We start from the raw sequence: 23101 nt of genomic DNA on the forward strand, positions 1-23101 counted from the left end.
GATGTATAATCATTTTTCACTTCAAGAGCTGCAATCCCATGTGGGTGGGTCAATTCAAGGAACATGAAAGTTGACTATAAACATATCGAAGATTGCTCCATCGTTTTATTGTGTAAACAACTTTCCCAGGACCAAAAGTCAACCCACCCTCTGTACACTCCGAAAGCGTGCACACCTGTAACTTTAAAACTTAGCCTAGGGGAATACTAACGCTCTACCTGAAATGCCTAAGTGGACCACAGATAGAAGTAAGTGCTTTGCCACGTGGGAATGTAATCTTTGAGGGGTTTGGCCACCACCTTAGCAATGGGCACACTTGTCGCCACAAAGTCGAGGATCCGCTCCAGTCTGGATTTGGTGAAGCTGTCATAGAACGGCGATCGGACCAGGAAGTACATGATGTTTATGCATCGCCTGCTCAGCTCCAGTTTTTGTTGCTTGGACATGAGGTCGCGATGCTGACGGTAGAGGTGAATGCTATACAAATCAATGGATAATGCCAACATATATTGCTTCCAACTTCTCCGGCCGAACAGCCCCATGGCGACCAGGTGGATTAGTGGCTTCGATATATACAGGTATTCTGCTTGCAGGAGTTTCCTAGGAATTTGCGTCTTCGCCGCTTCATTGTTGTCTATATGAAGCTTGAAGTCGCGGTATTGCAGGGGAGGAGCACCCTCCACTTTACGAATCACACGGCCAGATCGCTTCAATTGGAAGGTGATGGAGTGCTGGGACTGCAGCAAATCGTTCGTGGAGGAAGCCGCACCATCCCCCGAATTCTTCCTCTGCTTGCCAATGGCCCTTCGATTCAGTGCGGCGATGGGCGGTGAGGTGATTATATCCGAGGTGGAGTGTTTCAAGATAAAGAAACGGCCCGCTGCCTTGAAGGCCTGTATTAGCGCTATCACCAGCCACTTGCCGGATTGACCGAAAAGCCGGCGGGCTGATATCTCGATGAAAACCTCGCTATATTCGAGTGTCGTCAGCGTGACCTTTAGACGGTAGCAAAGTTTCGATTGCAGTTGGATCACCGAATTTTTCTCGGCATTGCGAGCCTTTTCGATGATCCGATCGTTGTAGAACACCAGCATGTTGGACAGCGTGTACACCAGCTCACTGACCACATTTGATGAGGAAATGCGACCTGGAAGCCGGCCAAAGAGATGAGTCTGTAGGCCCTATGTAAACAAGGAGTTCACTTTACCTGCTATAAAGTAGGATACCCACTTGGCTGTGGTCTCGAAATCTCCCACCACGTCGGGGTTTTTGCCCACCCACGCCTCGTACGCCTTCAGCATGTCCTTCAGAGTGTCCATTATGTCCGGAAAATATTGCCTGTTCCTCCAAATAAAAAAAATAATGAGGTGTTTCGGTCTACAGGTAATCAAATCTGTGCAGCTGTGGTGTTCTGGCGTTTTGGACAAGGCGTTAGTGCCTTCATGCACACAAGATAGAAGGTGGCGCAATATGAATACATATATGAATGCAAACACTGATAGCATTGATTAAACGACTTGGATTAATAAAATTGTAACAAAAATAAATACCAAATGCGGTGCTTAACTGCAATTCACCAAGGTCACGAGCTTATCGCCTTAACAATTTAAAATATTATTATAATAGAAAAAAAATAATAATTAAAGACACGCCACCAACAATTTGTAAGAACCGTGTTTGGCACATCTGCCACCAACCTTTCATAGCCTATTTTATTCTTCAATGTAAATATATGCTGGTTTAGTCTCGGCATCTTAATTCAAGTTTTCTGATTCTTTGTACTGCAGTATATTTTTATTGGGACGTATTAACAATAGAAACATTTTTTACCAAATTTTTCTGAAAAAAAAGTTTTTCCAAGTTCCCATTTTTATTACGTCACAAATTACCTGAATTTTATATGCTCCCACATAATAACTGCAGAAACGCTAATGCATTAGCGATTCCGAGAGCAGCAAAGTGTTTGGTCACACTTTTGTTTTTGTGCACTTTGCAATCGAATTGCTCGTGAATTCGGATTCAGTCCGTTTTGGTGTGGATTAGCTAGGCAAGATTGAATTAAGGGTCGATATACGGATGTCCAGCAACAACACGGATACTGGGGACACCAGCGTCATGGCGACGGCTACCTCGGTGCAGCACGATGTCGAGGCCGACGCAGATGAGCAATTGCCCCGAGAGTCGCTGGTAATATTTGTTCAACCCCTTCAAGTTTGCCTAATCTATAATCCGACTATTCGCCGCAGATAACCACTGCAGTCAGTTTTCTACAAAACACCAAGGTGCGCCACACGACACTTATCCAGAAGCAGCAGTTCCTACGGTCCAAAGGTCTCACCGCTCACGAAATCCAGCTGGCCTGTGAACGGGCCGGCGTTTTCACCCAAGACCCAAACAATCCCAATCCCAGTCCGAACACCGTCATTAGCATTGGATCCCAGTTGCACGCGCTGCAGCCGCAGCCGACTGCCTTGGGCCGGATCAGGGAAATCATCCATTCGGCAGCCCTGTTCAGCGGAGTCGTCTACGCAGTCTACCTCTTCTGGAAGGTGAGATGCAGTGGGATTTCTATTTCGGAGTCTTTTTAAAAGATTTATTATATTTACTCCACCAAGTCGAGTGCGATTTTAAAGATCACCATCTTGTCTAAAGCTAAGATACATATATATTTGATGACACTTTTACGAGACGACGTTGGATTATTATTATTATTAACACATTTTGTAAAAGTGTTAGGACCTATAAATAAGTTTTAAGTGGTCCACAGTGGTCCAGTCAGTTCAAAGTTCATGATTGCTAATAACTTCTAAAACCTGTATAACTTCAGAAATACATTGCGCCTTACCTGTTCGGCAAGCCCAAGAAGAAGGCGGTCGATGAAGTCCTGGATGACATAGACAAGAAGGTGGAGACGCGCACCAACGACCTCAACAAGGAGATTTTGGCGGTCAGGGATCTGATCACCACACAGCAAAGGGAACACGCCCAGCAGCTGAACCGCGAATTTAGTAACTTCCGCAGCGATCTGGATGCCATCAAGGGCCTGCTTTTGAACCGAAAGCAGTTCGCCGGCCCTGTGGCCCCCATCGCAGTGCCATCCATTCCCGCCTGGCAGTTGGCCGGCTCCCCGCACCACCATCACCGGCACAGCGGTTCGGACGACAACGAGAAGGGCGATGATGCTGGATCCGGGTCCGGCTCGTCGGAGACCGAGGTGGTCACCAAGAATAGTGACTCCAGCTTGGAGATCATGTAATGCAATCAGAATACTGGCTGGCTATATAGACGTAGTATATAGTTAAGCTGTAAATTGATTTTCCCCTTAAATGCCTTCAAGACTTTTTGGTTTTTTTCTTTGCGTTTATAGCATTTAAGTTTTCTTTATAGTCAACAGCTAATCCATATCCAAAAGTACATACACACACTCACATATACACACTTATGCGATACGATGTCTATACAATGTAATAATAAAAAGTTTACATAATAACAGGTTTGAATTGAAAGAAACTGTTTAATTAAGCGCAAAAATGCTTTGTGTTGTTTTTTTTTTGCTTATCGGTACATACGGGGTGGGGATAGCATATCGGTTTAGACAATAAATTTCGACTTAGACGATAATTGGTTTCTAAAAATTTTGCCGAGTGCTACTTTCTATAAATTGGCTAAATTCCCTTAGGTTTGATTTAAGATTATGCCGGGCGGAGCGCCTCGAGGTTTTGTCTAGTAGACTCCACCCATATCCTAAACGGATTTAAATTATTTATTTATTGTGCGGTGCGTAGTTATGGGTTTGTTTCAATTACAAATTTGGTTCTCTGCGCATTCCCTTCGTTAAATTTCCTTCACTACTTACGTTAGTTATCGATTTGTACATACGATAATTTAGTATTCAAATAATTGTTTGCCATTTTCGTTAAAGTTAATGTATTCTAGTAAGTTAATAGTCTCACAAAAGATTGTTAAGGGCTTCACAGTTCACTTGAATGTGTTCTTTATTTCTCATTTCGTTTTGTGAATGGGCAAGCCATTGCGAAATACCCTGAAACAAGGATAGAGAACAGTACCCCTACCCATACTAAGTATGCATTATTAGAGTCTTTTGTTGGGTAGCTTGGCCCTTGTTTGTTGGGTACAATCGTATAAGATAAACAGCGGCCAGGCCGGCATTTTTATCAGCTATTTCAAATTAAATATAACATATTTACAATAATTATACCTTGCGATGGGGGCAATACCAGCTGCCGAAGGCCGAGCACTGTGTACATTTGAAAATTAAAGCTTTGACAAGAAGTACAAAAATGTGTAACAAAATATTTAGTGTTTTAAAGCCTGTTGTTTGACCCAAACGTAATTTACAATTCGGACAGGCATCATTTGATTAACACCGAGCGATGTGTAACGTTACAAATTAAGTTTTAAAATAAGAAACTACAAAATATTGCGTAATATGCATATGCGTTTTCCTGGTTCCAATGATTCATTTTGAAAACGGAATTGGATAGTTGTACTCTTTCGGAAAAATATAAGTTGCCATTCCTTAGGCTTCCGTGTTTGATTAAATTAAAGCGATTATCATCCGATTACACAAAACTAAACCTCGGAACTGGGAGCATGGCCGCTAGTGTGGCTTCAGGCCCAATTGGTTTCTTCTTCCTCAAATGTAACCCTAATTTATGCTAACAGAAAGTGCACAGATAGTATGGACAAAATAGAACCATGTGTGGATAGCAAGATCCCAAAAAGAATCAAATCTAGACGGCTGAGTTGATGACCGCTTGCGTGGATGCGGAACTACTGATGCTATTGGCCTGGCCAAATGCAGATCCCGCTCCAGCAGCCGATGTGCTAGTCGTTGCCGTAATGCTCACCGCTGCCGCTGTGGCCGATGTCACTCCATCCGGATAGCCGCCCGAAGCAGGTGCCGGTGAAAGGGACATCGTCGACGAGGAGGGCGAAGAGCAATCACTTTGCACACTCATTGTGGGCGAGGCGGCCACCAAATTGCTGCTGCTGCTGGTGTTGCTGATGGTCATCGGAAACTGCGGCGGCGGATTCCCGGTGGGCGTGTGCGGGGACAGTGGCGACATTGAGGACGATGTTGTGGTCAGCGACGGACTGCTGCTTGTGCTCGTTGTAGTGGCTGTGGATGAGCTGTTGCTATTGACTCCACTGATCGTACTGGAGTTGGTTGTTGGAGCCGTGGATGCGGCGGATGGGGGAGTCGATGGCGAATGCTGGCTGGAGGTTACCCCAGCTGCTGCCGCCGCAACTGCAGCGCGCTCACGCTCCCGATCTCGTTGTGGCCTGAAGGCCTCGCGCAGTGCCTCCACGCGAATTTCATTGGGTCCCCATCGCGCGTATCCGGCGCTATTTTGCAACCACACCACCTGTGTGCCCTGCATGCACTTGATTAGCACATCAGACCTGGGGTGAAATTAGCAGAGTTAAATAAGTATGAATGGGAGGGAAAGTCGAGTTTAACCCACTTTTGCAACATGTGCTGATAGCCGTGTCTGTACTCGTGGGCCATGCCCAATACCACCATTGAACGGCGCTTGTACATGCTGTCGTCCAGCTTGGATATGCTCTTCCACTCCGGCAGAAACACTATAAAGCTGGATTGAGTAAAACAAGAATAAATAGTATTATACTCATAAGCAACATCAAACTGAAGTTTAATCCCACCTCAGAGGCTCCATGGTGTCGGTGAGCAGTTTGTCGATGTGCAGCAAAGAAGCCTCAATCAGCTCCTCGCAATGAGGAGGGTTTACTTGGAAGGAACCGGAAACGGGCTTGAAGTCGAGGAAGGGACTGTAAGGGTCACACATTTCACTTAGATTCAGCTCATTAAAATGCACTTATTTGGCTACATACCCCCTGGAACCGAAGTAGGCATCCGTGTCGGCAAACGCAGAGCAGTACTGTCGGAAATAGGAATTGAATGGCGAGGCGAAGCACTCGAAGCTTACACCAAAGTGCCTATGTAGGCACTCGAACACTGGCACTGGCAAGGCAGCCTGGGTAAGCTCCGCCTCCTGGGAGGAATTCAGGGCATTGCCCAGGAAGGTCTGGTACCTCTTGAGCAAACACCATACCCGGCCAATGAACAGATCGAACTTCTTGTCGTCGAAACAGTTGTGGCGGTACAGCTGTTCCAGCTTCTGCAGATAGGTGAGGTTGATGTACTGAGCATCCGGCTGGTTGATCGTGGCAGGCGTGTACTTGATGATCATGTGGTCGCGATCCTGTAAGTACTCGATCGTCGGCATCCGTGGCGATGGGACGGCAAACTGTATGGGATAGCACCACACTTTCTTTAGATGTGGCGGCGGCGGCGGAGGCGTGGGTTCCGGTATTCCGTGCTCCTTGAGCAGCTGCGAATGGCGCTCACGGATCTTGCGGGCATGATCAGCTGACAAGTGATAGATTTTCACGCACAAGGTCTCCACGGAACTCTTGACGGTCTCAACCAAATGTGGCTCACATTGCCGTTTAAGATGGGCCAAACGGTCCTGAAAATCTTCGTAGCTCGCGCCCACGGTACGCCTCAGCCATTGGAATGTGTCCTCCACATTCCACTTGACGACCTTCTTGGATTCCGCCGGCGCGGATCGGGATTCTATTATCTGCTTAGCGGCCTCTGCGTAACGGGAAAGCTGCTTCCTAGCATCCCCTGTGAACTTGGGCTTCACTATCTTGATAGGTATATCCGACATGATCTCGCGGTACATGGAGCTGGAGATCTCCGGCAGGCAGCTGCTGGGCAACAGTGGGTCGCAGCCGGTGTCTATCACCTTGCGTTCCATCAGCCAGCGGTTGAAGGAATCTCTGGGTGCCTTTATATTTTCTCTTCGCATGCACAAATCTTCGTAGGTTTTCAGCAGCTTCATGGTGAAGGCTGCCCGCAAAGCCTCCACCTCAGGATGCGGTTGCGGCAGAAGAGTCGGCGGTCGCTCTACAATCACGGCATTGGTGCACACCTCCAGGTCCCAGGGACCGGCCAGAACAAACTTCTTCATTGGAGGTCCACCGCCCATGTGATGCTGGTTGGGATGGATGTGCATGTCATCCGACGGCCGCCGCTTTAGGTGATGATGCTGGTGCTGTTGCTGCTGGTGCATATTGGGGGTCATCGGCGTCGGACCGCCCGCATGGCAGATGCCCAAAGGGTCGGTGAGCGGATCAAAGGGTCTGGTGCCGGGCATCTCCCACAGCGATTCTCCGGTGACTTTGTTCCAATAGTATGGGCGGTTTTCCCTCTTGGACCAGAATTTCCGCCATCCCTGGTTTACCAGCTCGGCGGTTAGCTCCTCGCCATAACCACCGGGTCCCAAGGTTGGCGGACCTTGCGGTGTATGAGCCATGCTCTCCAGCGGTGAGGGCGCATGTGTTTTCGTGGGCGTGGAGGGAGAGGAGCAACTGGCCACCGGTGAACTGCCCGCTCCTCCGCCCGGATTGTCCGGTAGAATGGGTCCCGTGACCGTAGGCGCTCCTGCCGTGGGTGAAGGTGACATGTTGTTGGAGGCACTCGCCGTCAGTTGATCCCAAGCACTCTGTGCGGCGGAGGAGGCGGACGATGAGGATGCTCTGGAGGGCACGGGCAAGGAACCCATACCAGGAGTCCCCGTCGACGCAATCACGGAGGACAGCAAGCCCTCCGTGCCCGCGCCCAGGTTGTGTATGTTGCTATTGTTGTTGTTAGCTGCCATGCTGCGAAATATTTCTGCAAGAGCGAGGTAAACAAAAACAAGTGTTTTCAATCGGAGATGAGAGTGAGAGCAAGGCAGTGAAAAGAAAAGATAATCAATGGCCAGTGATGACAAATTGGGTTTTCGGAAAATAGCTATTCTCTTGTTTAATATATGTTAAAATGACAAATCGATGTTATATATTAAACAATCAATATATATATATATAACAATAGTTATAGTTGTAGTGCTAAATACTAATAATAGTTTTTCAACACGTCTTGACCATCTATATTTCTCTTTAGTTCAGCTTTGTTTTTTTTATACTTAATACCATAAATCTAAAACCCCTTAATTTAGGAAAAAAAAACTATGTGTTTAACACATAGACTTGACAAAGTGGCCGAATTGAACCTCTTGCTTAGAAAAAATAATTCAAATGAAGGATAAAAATCGCCAAGTCCCGCTTTGGCTAGAAAAAAGCCAACGCGACACTGTCACGACGGCAGATAATGAAGTGAGCGCGCACCGCAATCGAATCGAAGAAACCAGAACCACCACCAGAGAGCTATAACTGCCGTTAGTCAGCCAGTCGACAACAGCCACTCAGCGGAGCGAGATCGGGGGCACGCTAGAGTCGGACGGAATGATGCGTGGGGATCGTGGGGAGTAATAGAAATTAACACTAAATGTTGGCATGATAAATCCAAAAAATGCAGAAGGGAGCCCATGACCAGAAAACAGTTAATACGACGCCCACTCAAACAAGGCGAAGAAGGCGCGCATGAGCGAGAGAGCCAGAGAGAGCGAACACAGCTCTGCTCTCGCACGAATGAGAAATCAAAACAAATTGCAAAAGAATAGAGATTTTCTGCCTGGGTTATGTGTATATGTTTTGACGAGCGTGTACCAAGCGTATGCGCACCGCCACAAGCGGAATAAAAAATATACAAAATAATTTGCTGCACTCGCACGCACACACACCAGCACACCTCCACCTGCACACACACCCGCACCAACTGCAGGCATTATGCACGCCATATAAACAATTGCGAAAAAAAATTACACTTGGTTTCGTGGCCCTCGACGGCTACGTCATAGCACTAAAATAATGGCGCGCTTTTTCAGTGCACCCACAAAAAGTCGCTTATAATTAAAGGAAAATGCAAATAATATCAATCAGGGGAACTTTGCAACGCTCAATTTCAGGCGAACTCGAGCAACTCGCTGCTCGACGGCGTAAACAAACAACATTCTGGATGCAACGAAAATTTCTCTACACTTTCTTTTTTGCACCCACCAAGGCACAGGCACATCAATATTTTCCATTTTATGTACTGCCTGGGCATCGTGTGGCCGCACTGCGTTGAAACGCCCTAAAACGCCACAAAACTCACCTAGTTTTAACTATCCTAGTCTGATAAGCACGCGCTACGTGTTTGCAAACATTTAGGCGTGCGATTGGCGTAAATATTCCCGCGATTTTCTTTGGAAATGAAAAATAAGTTCTTCTCAAATTCTTTTTCAGCGACGAAACTTGGAGCAGTCGAATCGAGATGGCATTGCTGCGATAGGCAGCACGATATCGATTGCCTGCTCTTTCCGTACTATCGCTTGCCTTTCGCAACTTTTCGTGTACGATAGTTCTGTGGTATTTGTTGTTAATCTATTAAATTTGAATTAAATAAATTAAAGAGATATAAAACTATTTATAACATTAGTTTATTTCTCTAATACTTTTCTAGTGGAATCCAAGGAGGCTCACCTAATTTGACCCAAAATCCGCTTGCTTGGAATGTCTAACAATATCTCTACTTTAATTTATCGTCTGCAATTTTAGACAAATTTCTATGCTTATATTGAGATCCGGTTTGTATCTGTTAATTAGCCGCAGTAAGTTGTACTTTTTCGCCTTGGAGTTGTTTGATTCCAGCTCATACAGCGTCGAGAGATTGACCAGCAAACTCTCGTTGAGGGACTTCTGGGGATTCAGGTTGATAGCGCGTTCGTACAGATTTATAGCATCCTTTAGCTTTCCGGCGTACAGAAGGCACACTCCCATGTTGTTCAGGATCATTGTGTTGCCGGTGTCCAGGTGCAGAGCCTTCTGGAATATCACATAGGCCTCGGGAAAGTCGTTCTTGGCCACAGCTATTAATCCCTTATCGACCAAGTCTCTGAGATCAGGCGCGGAATTTCTACAACAAAAGCATATCATTGAACTGAAAATCGAGTTGGTTAGAATCGGGCCTTACATCTCTCTTAATCTCCTCGAGACAGCAATCTTCTGCTCTGCTCCAAATATGTCACCAATTTGCAGATAAATGCGGCCCCAAGCAGAGTACAAAGATCGCCGATCCTCCTTGCTCAGGTTGGAGCGTTTTAAAAGCGTTCCCTCCATTATGTCGTCTATCATACTGAATTTCTTCATCTGCAAAAATTAAATGGGTAATGTTACACCCAATTAAAATTGATTTTTGATAAACATACCATTAATCCACAGTTGATGATTGAATGCAAAACCCGTTCGCATCTCCTTTGCCAAAACTCCTCTGCCGCCTTGTTGTGCAGACTTATATAGTGCTCCTTGATTTCCCGCGTGGTCACATGAAGTTCTGAAAGTCTGTCCAGGGCGATGTGCGGTTTGCCCAGATAAATGGGCAGCTCTGCAAGCAAGAGCCGGAAAGAAAAGCAGGCTATTGATCCACTCTTGCCGTTGTACATCTCCGGATAGAAGTCGTAGAAGACATCGGGGCTGGTAAGTTGGCCAAAAGGTTCTGCCTCGGAATTCAGCAGCTCAAACTCGCCCAACTTGGCGAGCAGCGCGAGGCGCGTGAACCACAGTTGCAGGGAGTGAGGCGAGTGCTTGGCTGGCTGACCAGATCGCCCGTAACCCTGTCCATAAATGGTCAGGAGACGACCCGTAAGATTCACGGCAGTGCGATAGCAACCGGCGTGGATTAGTGTTCTCAAGCCGCGCTCGTCCTGGGTGACATCATCGACTCGGAGGATCTTGCGGTAGGTCAACTCTGCCTCTCCGAGGTGTTGAGTCACCGCCACGCTGATGGGATCTACCTAAAACAGTCAACATAAAGTAAAAGTGTCATTACCTTTTAAAATAAGTATAGAATGCTACGCACCAAGTCAGTTTGCAGGTGTATGCCCGGCATAATAAGTTTGCCAGGCTCGTTTTCCCGCGGCAACTCCCACAGATTTCTTACGTCGTCACCGACTTTTACGAAATCCTCTCCTGCCTCAGGTGTCTCAACATATTCAGGTGGCTGGAAGAACCCGGCGAAGGTGTTGGACATCATGTTTGGGGCTGAACTGGTGCTACCGGCGCTGTTGGAACTCCCTTCTGGTGGCAAGTTGTTGCCCTTGGGTTTGGTGGCCAGCTCATCGAAGAAACTGGGCGGATCGTTTGCGAAATATTCGCTTATTTTGTGTGACATGTCTTTCTTTGATGGTTTTTCGATAGGTTTTCAGAGATGTCACTATCGCTGCTGCCACAGCAAGAGCTATCGGCCGCGAATGGCGCCAATACTTCAGTGGTTTGAAATTTGCATAATAAACAAAAAGTCGAAACACAAAAATAATCATGTATTCGAAAATCATAATGATTTTCGCATTCTAATATTATATATTTTTTCTGGACCATATTAGGAACTTGTGCTGCTCGACAAGCTAATAATTTAAAGTCTTAAGATTTTTAATTTTTTAATTTTCTTTAATTTCCTCTTTTTAAAAATGTCTATATTTCATTGCGTAACGGATATTAATATTTGTAGCGTTGGAATATGTGCTACATAACTTTTAAATATGATTTTAGTCTTAAGTCTTAGGATTGGGTTAGCGCAAGTGACTAGTTTGGCCACTTGTTTGTATTAGTTTTTACAAAAATAATGATTTTATAAGCAAAGGGTGGATTTTTTGCCAAGGGAAAGAAAGCAGCGTTTAACTAAAAATTATATAATCACATAAACATATTGTCTCTGGTTTATCTATATTGTATCCCTTTTGTTCGTAAGCCAGCATTTTCCATTTAATTAGCCCATCAAAATTATAGCTTATAGAAAGAAAGAAAGAAATTATCCATATTATCCATATGCAATGATTTTCAGATTCAGTGAATATATATTATTTTCCTTTTACATAACCAGATTTCCCAAATAAAAGGCGTTTAAATTCATTTGTTTGAGTTTATTGATCTACTGTCATTTGTTTATTATTCAAGTTATACAATACATAAAGCAAAAATTGGTTAATTCTAGAGCTAACAAAGATGGCCATTTGATGGCCACTTTCCAGTTGCCTGTGTCCTAACATAAAAACGCATTACTCTTTATTTACACGAAAACAGCCTCCTCCGATCGCAGTTTATTGCCCATTGAAAATCGTTTCGGGATAATAGCTTGGAGCATTGAACATGCGCGGGAATCCATTGCCATCCAGTTGGCCCACGGGCAGCACCGACATCATGTCCCTAAAATCAAACAATTAGTTTTTTAAATAAATTTTATAACTTTGCAGTTATAATATATTAAAATATATTTTAGTTTTAGGAAGTGGGACTATCTATGGCATCTCCCTTACTATGAGTCCCTTAAAATTCCCTTAACAATTATCAAAGTAAGGGAAGCATGACTCCATTTTTTAAGATCGCTGTGCGTTTTCCAAATGGTTCTAGTCATGGAAGTGCGACTGTGAGTTTTCGAGCAGCTAAAAAGAACACATTTACTCCACTTGTGAGCTCGGGTGTGGTATGTGCTGCAATTTGACGCCCTGGAGAGGCGATGCGATCAAACAGCGGGATGCGGACGGAGGAGGAGGATGGGAATGGTGAGGAGGATGAGGGGCATATGCTACACGCATGCGCTGCGTTAGGAGTCGGGCACGTCCCGAGTCCCTGGGCTCTATAAATATGCAGAGGACCGTGCAAGGAGCCGGCCGAAATTGGACATAAAACACGCTCAAGTGGGCGGCCTGGAGGCACAAGTGCCGCACGGAACGGTCACTTACAAACGATTTTTAATGCCAATTCCAGAACAATTGATTATATTCGTTCGCATTTCGGATTTCGGAGTTCGGTTCTGGGGCGCAACAAGCTCAAGTGTTGAATGAATTGTTTTACGAGTTATGAGGAAGTGGAAATTACCATGCCGCACTACATTCCTCTCCTAACGAACTTGGTTGTTCAGGGGAAATGTGAAAAGAAAATCTAACTACACTTCAAATGGTATCTTTTCTAAGTTGTTGTTTAGGGAAATTTTAAGAATCTCTAATTGCATCAAATCGATAGTATTATGAGCTCTTTTGATGGATTTTTTGACGACTTTGAGTTCTTGAAATATGGAAAAATCCTATTTTGTGTGTTCAAGAAAGGATTTGGGTAATAATTAGAAGGCTACGTTATATAGTGGATTTAATGGATGCCATTAAATGATATTCTATGACTTCAACTTACGGTCTTTGCTGGGGCGTGCGATCCCGCTGGCGACGATTCTTGAACCAGTTGGAGACCTGGGTGAGCGTGAGGCCGGTCTTCTTGGCCAGCGTCTTCTTCTCGTCGGGCGTGGGATAGCGGTTGGTCAGGTAGCAGTCCTTGAGGGCGTTGCGCGACTTCTCCTTGAAGCAGTAGACCGTCTCCTCGCCATCCCAGATCGTCTTGGGCAGGGGATACTTCTTGCGCAGACGGTACTTGTCCACGGCTCCCAGTGGACGACCACGCACCTTCTCGGCCTCCTTGTAGTGGGCCTTGAACCAGAGGTTCTGCAGGTCCACGTGGTACTTGATCGAGAAGCAGTGCGTCTCCAGCAGGTTGTACAGCTCGTGGAACTGGCCCAGATTGTAGGCCACCATGGCGCGGGCTCGCAGGACACTCTCGTTGGTCTTGAAGAACTCGCTGGGCGGCAGGCTGCAGAGGAATGTGGTCAGCTTCTCGATGTCGCCCTTCTGCTGCAGTGCCTCGCACATGCACTGGATCTGAAGAAGAAGTTCATAGCACTATATGTCTGAAAAGTCTGGGAGATATGTGAGAAGTATCCTACCTGATCCGTGGAGAACTGCAGCATTTTGGCGTCGATGGGAAAGCTGCTCACTGCGGACATGTTGTGGGCGGCTGTGAGATTGGATATGAGGTGGCCACCACTCCCGGCATTGCCCCCCAATCCGCCGCCACTTCTCTGCAGGCCGCCGCATAGATCCGTCTTCGTGTTCCCGTTGAGATCGCCCAGGTTGCCACTGCTCCCATTCTCGAATATTATGCTGTTCAGGCTGGGATAGTGTGTGGGCGTGGTCGAGGCGGTGGGCGGCGGCGACTTGTCGTAGTCGTTGGTGATGTCCTGGAACCGCCGCTCCAGCAGGTGATCCTTCTCCACGCCCTCGTAGGGTGCGAACTTGTCCAGCTGCAGGACCGTTTTGCATGACAGGTTGCCACGATAACCTGAAGATTGAAAATCGGAAACTTATGTCAAGCAAATACCTTAAATTTGTATTACCAAATGTTATTCAATGATAAAATAATTTAAATAATAATAAAAATACTCAGCTTAAAGCTGTCCAATTCAGATTCGTATAATCTGTTATGTTGCCAAGTAATTCCGTTTCTGGGACATCCAGATGAGCACCAGAAGATTTGCCAAAGAATCAGGTTGTAATGATCACATCTATCTGACACCTTGGATTAGCTATTGGTTCGTTCTTTCCCACGTGCCACTTCAGTGGTGGTCAATGAAAGCCCCACCTTCCCCGGGTGCCCCAAGCTCAGAAGTGACTAATCGAATACCCGACTTGACCAAAACGATCGCCGTCTTTCGACACCTCGGACGAAGTGGACAGCCACTGTGGATCATATTGAGCCCGAAAGAGACATCGGCAAATAAATAAATGCGATATGCTTTACACAGCTAAATGTGTGTGGATATGCAGTTGTGAATATGTAAATCTTAATACAATTTAATACAATTTAATTGATGGGCGAACTGCGGTTGCCCTTCAATAGTGTGGAATACCCTTTAGTTTAGAAATAATAAGATGATCTGAAGAAATACTATGTAAAGGATTACTGAAGTAGAGAAATTCTAATTAAATTTATTCGAATTGAAATATGTTTGAAGCAATCAAAAAATTGTTAACAAAACGTTAATCGGTAAGCCGCCTCGACTTCAATAATTATAGAGAATGATTCACACGATTCAATATTTAACTTCGTATATTAAACTTAATAAGCTGCCTGCCATAACTGCATTACCCACATCATGCACGCCATTCATGCAGTCCTCAAAAATGTGTGCTCCTCAGCAGAATAAAAGTCCCAGGCTTTAATTGTTTATGCAGCGCCTCATTGACGCCTCTGTCCCGAAACTTGATACCCTGGGTCTTCGGTCTCTGGAATATTTGCACCGATAAGACTAGACCTAGTTGGATCCGTTGGATTCGATGCATATATCTAATACCGGACTCACCAGCATTTGGCAGGAAGAGGGAGCCGTAGGCCATCGGCGAGCTGAGATTGTCCTGCTGGACAGCCGAGTGATCCGAGGATGTGCCGCCGGAACTCGTCGAGTCCAAATCTCCACCGATGGAGACCGACAGATTGTTGCCGTCCAAGTTCTTGTCAAACATGATGCACCACCGATTTACTGAACAAAGTTCAGATTGGTTGTTAACTTTAATTGGATTAGTTTTTATATTTTTCTCTCTTTGTTTTTATATTTTTATTTCAGTTTATCATTTTAGTTTCGTTCCACATTGTACATTTTATAGAAGCTTAATGTTTTTATACTATTTTACTTTGCACTTTGGTAACTGCTTTAATTGCTTTGAAACTTTCCGCCAATAGAACTATCCTTAAATTGACTTGACTTAAATCACTCGGTTAATCCCAATTTGTGTTGCTTTGACTTGATCAGTTGAATCACTAAATTGCATTCACTTGTCGTAAGATTATTTAGCTATATTTTGTGAACATATCTTATTTTAAACTTGTTGCTGACTCGATATTCTGTTTGTGTGTTATTTAATAATATGCCAGGAACTTTGAATTTATTTAGTTATTTTCCGGGACCGATTCTTCCCAGCGACTGGACGCGACCGCTCTTCAAACTCGACTGCAAGCCAGCGAAAACTGCATTCCGAGGGTGTGTTTCGTGCCGTGCCATTCCCTTCGTTCACCTCGGCCTGCGGAACGAGTGGTCAAGTGGAACGCCAGCCGCTCACTGGCTGCTATACCGCTAGTTTAGGGGTGGTTCCGTTTCCGCTTCCCGTCCGCGGGCGGTGGGCGTGGCACTCGGCAGCCATTTTGTCCCGCTGCCTCGAAACTGAGGAGTAACTTCTTTTTTTGCCATCTATGGGCAGAATGGGTCTTGGATTGGCAAACATCATGACCTCATTAGCGATTTCGAGGGTGTCTGATGATTGCCGTGTGCTGTTTCTCGGAATTTACATCGGGTTTCTGTGATATTGCTTCATTTGCGAGCAGCAACGAGTTCTCCTCGCACAGATGACCTTCTCGAATTGGAACTTTAGATGCCTTAAATTACTAAGATTCGGCTGAAACAGAAATATAGAAATAGATTCCATCAATTCTTACTTTTAATGTGGATTAAATCTGTGTGCTGAAATACTATTTACAACAGACTTGTTAGACAACCAAATCTTAATTTTAAACAGGAAAGTAAATTAAACGAAGCCTTTTTTCAACTTTAAAAGTTTATTATTTTGTGTTGATATGTTTATGAATCATTTCTTCATTTGCTTATAATGAAATATAAGTTACGCTTTTGGTTATATTATTTTATTAGCATTTCAAGAAATAAACAACAAACATAATTTGTTAGGGTTCAAGCCAATAAAACATGCAAATAGTATATTTATGTTTGTTATATTGTTTTGCTCTGTTCATGAATAATTTGTATATTTATTTACCATGAAATATAAGCTAAGCATTGGTTATTATTCTTAATTAGCAAATAAAGAAATAAATAATTGACAAAAATGTCCAGCTCCAGACTTGAATTTGTCTATGTATGCATATATTTATGTACTTACATAGGTATAAAGTCAGACGCGATGCAATTTGATGCTCGACTGAGGATGAGTTTGGGAAAAATTCCTTGGGCTGCGCATCCAAGGCGATCAAATTTCAATTACAAAGCGCTGCTCTCGACTGCATTCGGCGCAAAATGGTGTGATGGAATAAAATGAAATAAAGTGACATGACAAAGGTGACAATCCACAAAAAGGCCAAACAATTGCGTTGCCCCCGGGAACAGGAGCAGCAAAAGCAGCAGGAGCAGGAATAGAAACAGGAGCACTCCTCGGATTCTGATTGTTGTCGGATGGGAATTCATTAGCACCAAAAACCGTGAGGGTTGACGATTTCGTCACACTCGCAGTCCCAAAAACCCAGATTTGTCACACCGCACATCATCAGCACTCCCCTCGAACAATACTCCAGCTTCCTATCCCTTCTGTTTTCATCGCAGGATCACACAGGTGTCGAGCGTGATGGCGGATTAGGTCCACTTACTCGGGGATTACTTAATTTCATGTGTCCTTGCCGTCGTCAGATTCGAAACAGTTTGTTTAATATGTTGTTAGATCCTTAAAGTGCTTTATTGACATTTGAAAAAATATGCAGCTGATTACAATGGTGCATTTGAAATAAACAACTAATGTTAGGCATGTTTAAAATTGATTTATTTATGCACATATATGCATGTATCTACATCTTGTTGTTTAACCTCTCCCTTGTTATAAATCACCTATTTAAATGTTGCTAAGCAACTCCCCTTTTCGAAGGTGTGCCCTTTAATTGACCGCAGTGAAAGGATTGTAATCCCATCCGCGCTAATTCCATTATCAAATCACGTGTCAGGACTTAGGCAAAACAAAATAAGCTTTATTTTATATACTTTATGTTTTCCAAAGCCCTTTTGGTTCCCACACTATTGGGTTTAGCTGAGCCAAGCTGAATTTTTCACTCGCTCGCCTGGTGTCTGTTTCAAAAATAATGCAAGCGCACAAAAGCCATTCAAAAGTATTACAAGTTTGGGCGAAAAATAATAGAAAACTTGGGACTAGAAGTATAAAAATTGGTATAAAACAGGGCTTGGATTAAAAATAAGAGTAAAGAAATTTTCAATTAAAAATCATATATTAATGGATGAGTAAAGGTAAAGGTATATATCTATAATCTTAAAAAATTTGATAACATTTACAAATACGCTGGCGAATATTTGTATAAATTGTATATTACCCATCTGAAATCTTGGTAATCCACATTTCCTTCAACCACAACTACTTCCTGGCTTTCCTGGCTAATACTTTTTAAGTAGCTCCTCACATTTCACCTCAGTTCCCACTTTTGCATCATGCAGCATTATAATACCCCTAGATACCCGGAATTTCCAAGCACTTTGCGATAATCTGCGACTATTACTCAATTTTCCATAGCTCCTCTCAAATCGTTGTGTTCACCAGTAACTTCTTGCATAACCATTTGTGGCTGGCCAGCCCATCGTTTGCAATAGTTTTTCAATGGCCTTCCATTGTAGCCCATTGTTTGCCCCGTCGACGCTCAACAAATTGCTTAACTTCTCGCAAAAAGAGACAGGACGCTCCAGGATATTTAGCAAACGTCATCGTCCTGCGGCAGGAGAAGGGAAAAACTGCCCGGTTAATCCCAAAATTCCAGATTCAGACCTGAAAATAGAGCAGAAACAGCTTACCATCTGTAATCCCGAAACGGGCAACAATGCAAGGTGTCACCTTGTCGCTATCCTGTCTGCTCCCATTCACTCGCAGGATCTCTTTATCCTGTCGATCACCCAATAATGGGCATTGTGTGGGAGTTTCGTCTGGCGATGCCAAACGATTTTCGCACCTTTAGCTGGAAAATTTTTGGGCATTACGCGCTGCACACAAAAGGTGTTTATAGACACATCGCAGGGCAATCCAATTAATACGATTTGGAAACTAAGCAAACCCAGTGTAAATAATAAAATAAAATACTATAAACAAAATAATCAAAATAATACAAAAACTTGTTGATACTCATTCTTTATATCTTTAACTATTAGAAGTCACGCCATTTTAGATCGAAAATACTTTGATGTTATATTTTTGGGGACAGGCATCACGAGACACTCAAATTAATCAGAACAAGCAGGAAAACAGTTCATTTTCCCCGCCACTTAGTAACGCAAATCAATCAGTCGCGACTTTCCTTCGGTAATTTCGAACATATGCTGGGATTCTCGATTCCCGAGCACCCAAACAATTTCCACGGCTAATTGGGCGGCCGAGTTCCATGGGTCCAGTGCACTTTCCCATTGGGAACTCGGAAGGGGGTGTAAGACGATCCTTGGTTGGCAACCAGCTCATTGTTCTCATCAAGGAAAGCTCGCTGGTGTTTCCTTTCTCAACTCGACCGCTAAACAACAAAACTACAACTTTTCCACCTAATACTCTTCAGCTATTTGTATACCTGCCCAGATTTGAATATGATAATTGATTGCAGTTTACCTTCTCGATAGGAATTCTGTTGAAAGTCGGAAACCCGAGCAGATTGGCAACTGATTTCCATCATTCTAGCTGATCTAGATCAGTTTTTTCGATTTGCTCTTTCTAAATTTGGTATGCAGAGTTCTTGGGAAATTTTGGCCAAAAATGAATGAATTGGAAGGAAGAAACTTGATAAAATCAGAGCACCATTCATAAATTGGTTTTCCAAGTACCAGACGGCTGTTTCTCACCATTACAAAGGAAAAAAATGTTCATATATACTCCCTATATTATTTATATTCAAGTTCTATATTATTTATGCCCTGCTTTAAACGGAATTTTAATTTCTCTTGTGTATCGTTGTTTTCTAACGACTTTATTAAGCGAAAATTGTAAACTAATTATGCGCTGCGAAATGAAATTCCCGCGGGACACAATTAGTGCGTGATTTTTATTTTTTATTTTGGACATATGCTTTCCCCGGCCGCAAAATGAGCAAATAAATCATAAATGTTTCATTCAACGTAATTGAGCCCGAACTTACCCCTAAGTTCTCCTTCTCCGAGGGGCAGGGGTGGGTCACCATGCCTACACTTCTGTGAAACGAGAAAAACAATGTAATCCGAGAAGGTTTTTAGGAATGTGCGTAATATTGTGTGCGGGTTGCGAGGAGAAGGGGAAGTTGGTGGAAGAACTTCCTCAGTTTTAGGGGTTGTAATGGCTCCGCCCCCGGGAACAAGTGAAAACGAAACGAAACGGGCAACGGAACAAAATGGAAATGGAAATTAAACTGATTCAATAGGGGAATCCTTTTAAATAAACTGATTCAATAGGGGAAACCTTTTAAATTTATACTTTATAATAATAATATAATTTTCTGTCTTTAATTTAAAATAAGTAGAAATTATATAAAGTTGGTACTTATTTTTAATATAGCAAGAAAAACACTTCGAAAACGAACAATAACAATTTAACAGCGAAAACGAAACGAAACTCAAACCTCCTTGGCCAGCTTATGGACCTGGCGATAGTTGACGTCCACCAATCGGATACTGCCGCCCACCGTGGCCAGCGGTTTCATCAAGTTATTCAGGGTGGTGGCCACCGGATCGAGGATGTCCCTGGCGGAGCACAGTACATTGTATAGGAAAATCAGCGGCGGCTGCAGGTAGCCGTTGAAGAGCATGGTCAGGAGGGGCTTGACCAAGTAGTCGGAGGTCATGTGGAGCAGTCCAACGATGAGGGTGTTCACCAGGGAGTAGAGGACAAATCGGTAGCTCTGCAGGATGAAGGCCACCACGAAGGCCACGGCGATGTGCAGCAGTCCGAAGAGCTCCGCCCAGAAGTGGGTGGCATAGGTGGTGGCGCGGTCGGCCAGGACAATCGCATTGATCTTCGGATGCGAGTCCGTGGTGCTCAGATAGTCGGCGCAGCCGTGCTCGAAGGGATAGATGCCGATGCAGGTGTGCCGGTTGGCCTCCTTGCGATTCCACTGCGGCTCCGGCAGATCGTCGATGATGGAATTCTGGCTCTGCGGCTGGCACTTGCACATCTTGTCCAGCGACTCCACCAAACGGGTCAGAAAGCCACCGTTCTGCTTCTGCTTCTGCGCCTGCGATGATTTGTGGGACTTTGTGGCACGACCCTTCACCTTGGGCGCAGTTCTCGTTGGGACGCGCACTCGGGGACGCCGCTTGGAGTAACGCTGGAACTCGATCCTTTGTGGCTTGTTCTTGCTCAGGCTAAGCAGACTCTTCTCCGGCTCCGCGTGCATCTCGTACAGAGTGTGTGGTGAGCTCCCCGAATCCGTGGAAGCGGTCATCTCCCCTTGCGCCACATCCTTGAACATGATGTACTGCGCCTGACTGTGCTGATATGCGTCGGAATCGGTGGAGGAGTTCAGCCGTGGGAAGATCTTCTTCAGGGGAGACTGCAGCTTGGCCGTCACCCCCACGTGGTTAACCTTGATCAGGTTCGACTTGGATGTGGCGCAGTGGGGATCGGTTGACTCTGACATTGTGACTTTATGTTCTAAACTAATTACGTGCTACTTCAAAGCCAACTGACGTCTTTTCCGATCATATGATCTAAATTCAAGTTTAGCGTACCGAAAAGTCAACTTATTAGCTTTTTACCACAGAAAAGGACATGTACTTTTTGGCCTAGAGACAAGAATATATAATTTAATTTAAAAATTTATTATTATTATTTGTTTTTGTCCGTGCTATAATACGTTTCATTTCCGGTTTGCGCCACCACTACGTTTGCTGGTATGTTTCAGTATATTCCCGGTAGATGGTGTACTTGTCAGTGGTTTCCTTTGCCGGCCCGCAAACGGTCACACTCGTCCACACTAAGCAGATTTGGAGAAAAAAACAACTGTAATTAGGAGCCATAATTAATTCATTTCGAATCGCACACGCTTTTCAGTTTAGCTAGCCGAAAGCACAGAATGTTCGCCTCCGCCTGGCGCAGCGTGGCCACCTCCGTGGAGACCCAGTTGACGGCCACCTACTTCCGAGGTTCGTCCAGCAATCCGAAACTGCTCCTGCGTTCCTGGCGGACGATTCCTCGAGCGGATGCCCCTGGTTTCGGAGCGATTCGGCGGCGTTTTCTGGCTGTGCCCGTCATCTGTCCAAGTCTCGTCAAGCGTAATCTATCCGTACATACGTGTTTAATCTAATCTCTGCCTGCGCTGCACTTCCATTTCCCAGTATCTACGCTTTTTGTTCGTCCGTAGCTAGTCAGTCTGTTTATCTGTTGGCCATCTATGTAGCTAAATGTGAAACCATCGCTTCGTTTCAGTGCAAAAGCTACGCAAAGTCGGCTTCAGAGGCATGCACAGCACATTGGAGGACGTGCAGCTGGAGGGCATGGAGATCAAGATCCTGCCGGCCCTGCAGGACAACTACATGTATCTGATTGTGGACACCAAGACGCGCGAGGCGGCTGTGGTAGATCCCGTGGAGCCGGAACTGGTCATCAAGACGGTGCAGGAGCAGCAGCTGACCCTCAGCAAGGTGCTGACCACGCACCATCACTGGGACCACGCCGGCGGCAATGAGAAGCTGCTCAAGCTGTGGCAGAAGGAGCTGGACGTGTATGGCGGCGATGACCGCATCGGGGCCTTGAACAAAAAGGTTCAGCAGGACGACACCTTCACCATTGGCGGCCTGCATGTCAAGTGCTTGTCCACGCCGTGCCACACCACCGGCCACATCTGCTACCACGTCACCGCGCAGGATGGCAGCGGCGAGGGAGCCGTCTTCACCGGCGACACCCTCTTCCAGGGCGGATGCGGCCGCTTCTTCGAGGGCACTCCCGAGGAAATGTACGAGGCGCTGTGCACAAAGCTCTCCGCCTTGCCGGACGCCACAAAGGTGTTCTGTGGCCACGAGTACACGCTGCAGAACATGAGCTTCGCCCGTCACGTCGAGCCCGACAACGAGGTCATCCAGCAGAGGATCGAGTGGGCCAAGCACCGGCGCGCCTCCCAGGATCCCACTGTGCCCTCGACCATTGGCGAGGAGAAGTCCTGGAACCCCTTTATGCGCGTCCACGAGGCTACCGTGCAGAAGCACGCCGGCGGAGCCACCGATCCCGTCGTCACCATGGGCAAGCTGCGCAAGGAAAAGGACACCTTTAAGGCCTGATCTATTTGCTCGAAATTTTCGAAACTTGTGATTTAATATTGGATTTTAATGGTTAATAAAATTAACGCTGTGTGTGGAGTGCAGACAATGGCTTTTTAATAATTCGCAATTTATCGGAAATTGTCGTGACGAATTTTAGATTAAAATATTTTTCGTTTTATTGAAAAATTATTAATTAATATTAATTAATTATTTATACTTATTTAAAAGAATTTATTTTTGTTATTCTGGTCTAGCAATACTCTAGTGAAG

General features: G+C 45.0%; 7 protein-coding genes across 10 annotated transcripts; 2 read left to right on the forward strand and 5 right to left on the reverse strand.

Moving 5' to 3' along the window:
• Positions 1–66: 66 nt before the first annotated feature.
• LOC117138961 (peroxisomal membrane protein PEX16) lies at positions 67–1422 on the reverse strand. The gene is made up of 2 exons (XM_033301003.1): positions 1208–1422; positions 67–1147 (listed from the first exon to the last, which is right to left on the reverse strand). The coding sequence occupies exons 1-2, from the start codon at positions 1317–1319 to the stop codon at positions 228–230; spliced, it is 1032 nt and encodes a 343-aa protein (XP_033156894.1). The 5' UTR covers positions 1320–1422; the 3' UTR covers positions 67–227.
• Positions 1423–1960: 538 nt separating this feature from the next.
• Positions 1961–3500, forward strand: LOC117139636 (peroxisomal membrane protein PEX14). The gene is made up of 3 exons (XM_033302096.1): positions 1961–2187; positions 2247–2549; positions 2828–3500. The coding sequence occupies exons 1-3, from the start codon at positions 2077–2079 to the stop codon at positions 3254–3256; spliced, it is 843 nt and encodes a 280-aa protein (XP_033157987.1). The 5' UTR covers positions 1961–2076; the 3' UTR covers positions 3257–3500.
• Positions 3501–3962: 462 nt separating this feature from the next.
• Positions 3963–9258, reverse strand: LOC117139635 (mRNA (2'-O-methyladenosine-N(6)-)-methyltransferase). Its single transcript, XM_033302094.1, has 5 exons — positions 9089–9258; positions 5878–7726; positions 5689–5814; positions 5490–5618; positions 3963–5427 (listed from the first exon to the last, which is right to left on the reverse strand). Exons 2-5 carry the CDS (start codon positions 7710–7712, stop codon positions 4755–4757), a joined length of 2763 nt encoding a protein of 920 aa, XP_033157985.1. The 5' UTR covers positions 7713–7726; positions 9089–9258; the 3' UTR covers positions 3963–4754.
• A 248-nt stretch (positions 9259–9506) lies between these two features.
• On the reverse strand, positions 9507–11162 carry LOC117141230 (trafficking protein particle complex subunit 12). The gene is made up of 4 exons (XM_033304590.1): positions 10832–11162; positions 10182–10766; positions 9947–10122; positions 9507–9889 (listed from the first exon to the last, which is right to left on the reverse strand). The coding sequence occupies exons 1-4, from the start codon at positions 11141–11143 to the stop codon at positions 9508–9510; spliced, it is 1455 nt and encodes a 484-aa protein (XP_033160481.1). The 5' UTR covers positions 11144–11162; the 3' UTR covers position 9507.
• A 714-nt stretch (positions 11163–11876) lies between these two features.
• Positions 11877–15783, reverse strand: LOC117141530 (homeobox protein SIX6). The gene is made up of 4 exons (XM_033305020.1): positions 15155–15783; positions 13739–14133; positions 13156–13673; positions 11877–12174 (listed from the first exon to the last, which is right to left on the reverse strand). Exons 1-4 carry the CDS (start codon positions 15312–15314, stop codon positions 12069–12071), a joined length of 1179 nt encoding a protein of 392 aa, XP_033160911.1. The 5' UTR covers positions 15315–15783; the 3' UTR covers positions 11877–12068.
• A 4328-nt stretch (positions 15784–20111) lies between these two features.
• Positions 20112–21231, reverse strand: LOC117140412. Its single transcript, XM_033303286.1, has one exon. The coding sequence runs from the start codon at positions 21211–21213 to the stop codon at positions 20191–20193; it is 1023 nt and encodes a 340-aa protein (XP_033159177.1). The 5' UTR covers positions 21214–21231; the 3' UTR covers positions 20112–20190.
• Positions 21232–21484: 253 nt separating this feature from the next.
• LOC117141211 (hydroxyacylglutathione hydrolase, mitochondrial) lies at positions 21485–22932 on the forward strand. 4 transcript variants are annotated; one of them, XM_033304566.1, is made up of 2 exons: positions 21485–21577; positions 22002–22932. In XM_033304566.1, exon 2 carries the CDS (start codon positions 22034–22036, stop codon positions 22847–22849), a length of 816 nt encoding a protein of 271 aa, XP_033160457.1. In that variant the 5' UTR covers positions 21485–21577; positions 22002–22033; the 3' UTR covers positions 22850–22932. The 4 variants fall into 4 exon arrangements, with proteins under 4 accessions (XP_033160457.1, XP_033160456.1, XP_033160458.1 ...); XM_033304565.1 differs by lacking the exon at positions 21485–21577 and adding an exon at positions 21584–21847; XM_033304567.1 differs by lacking the exon at positions 21485–21577 and adding an exon at positions 21584–21718.
• Positions 22933–23101: the final 169 nt, after the last annotated feature.

The sequence above is a fragment of the Drosophila mauritiana genome, chromosome 3L (assembly GCF_004382145.1).
Source record: "Drosophila mauritiana strain mau12 chromosome 3L, ASM438214v1, whole genome shotgun sequence".
NCBI classification, from domain to species: Eukaryota; Metazoa; Arthropoda; class Insecta; order Diptera; family Drosophilidae; genus Drosophila; species Drosophila mauritiana.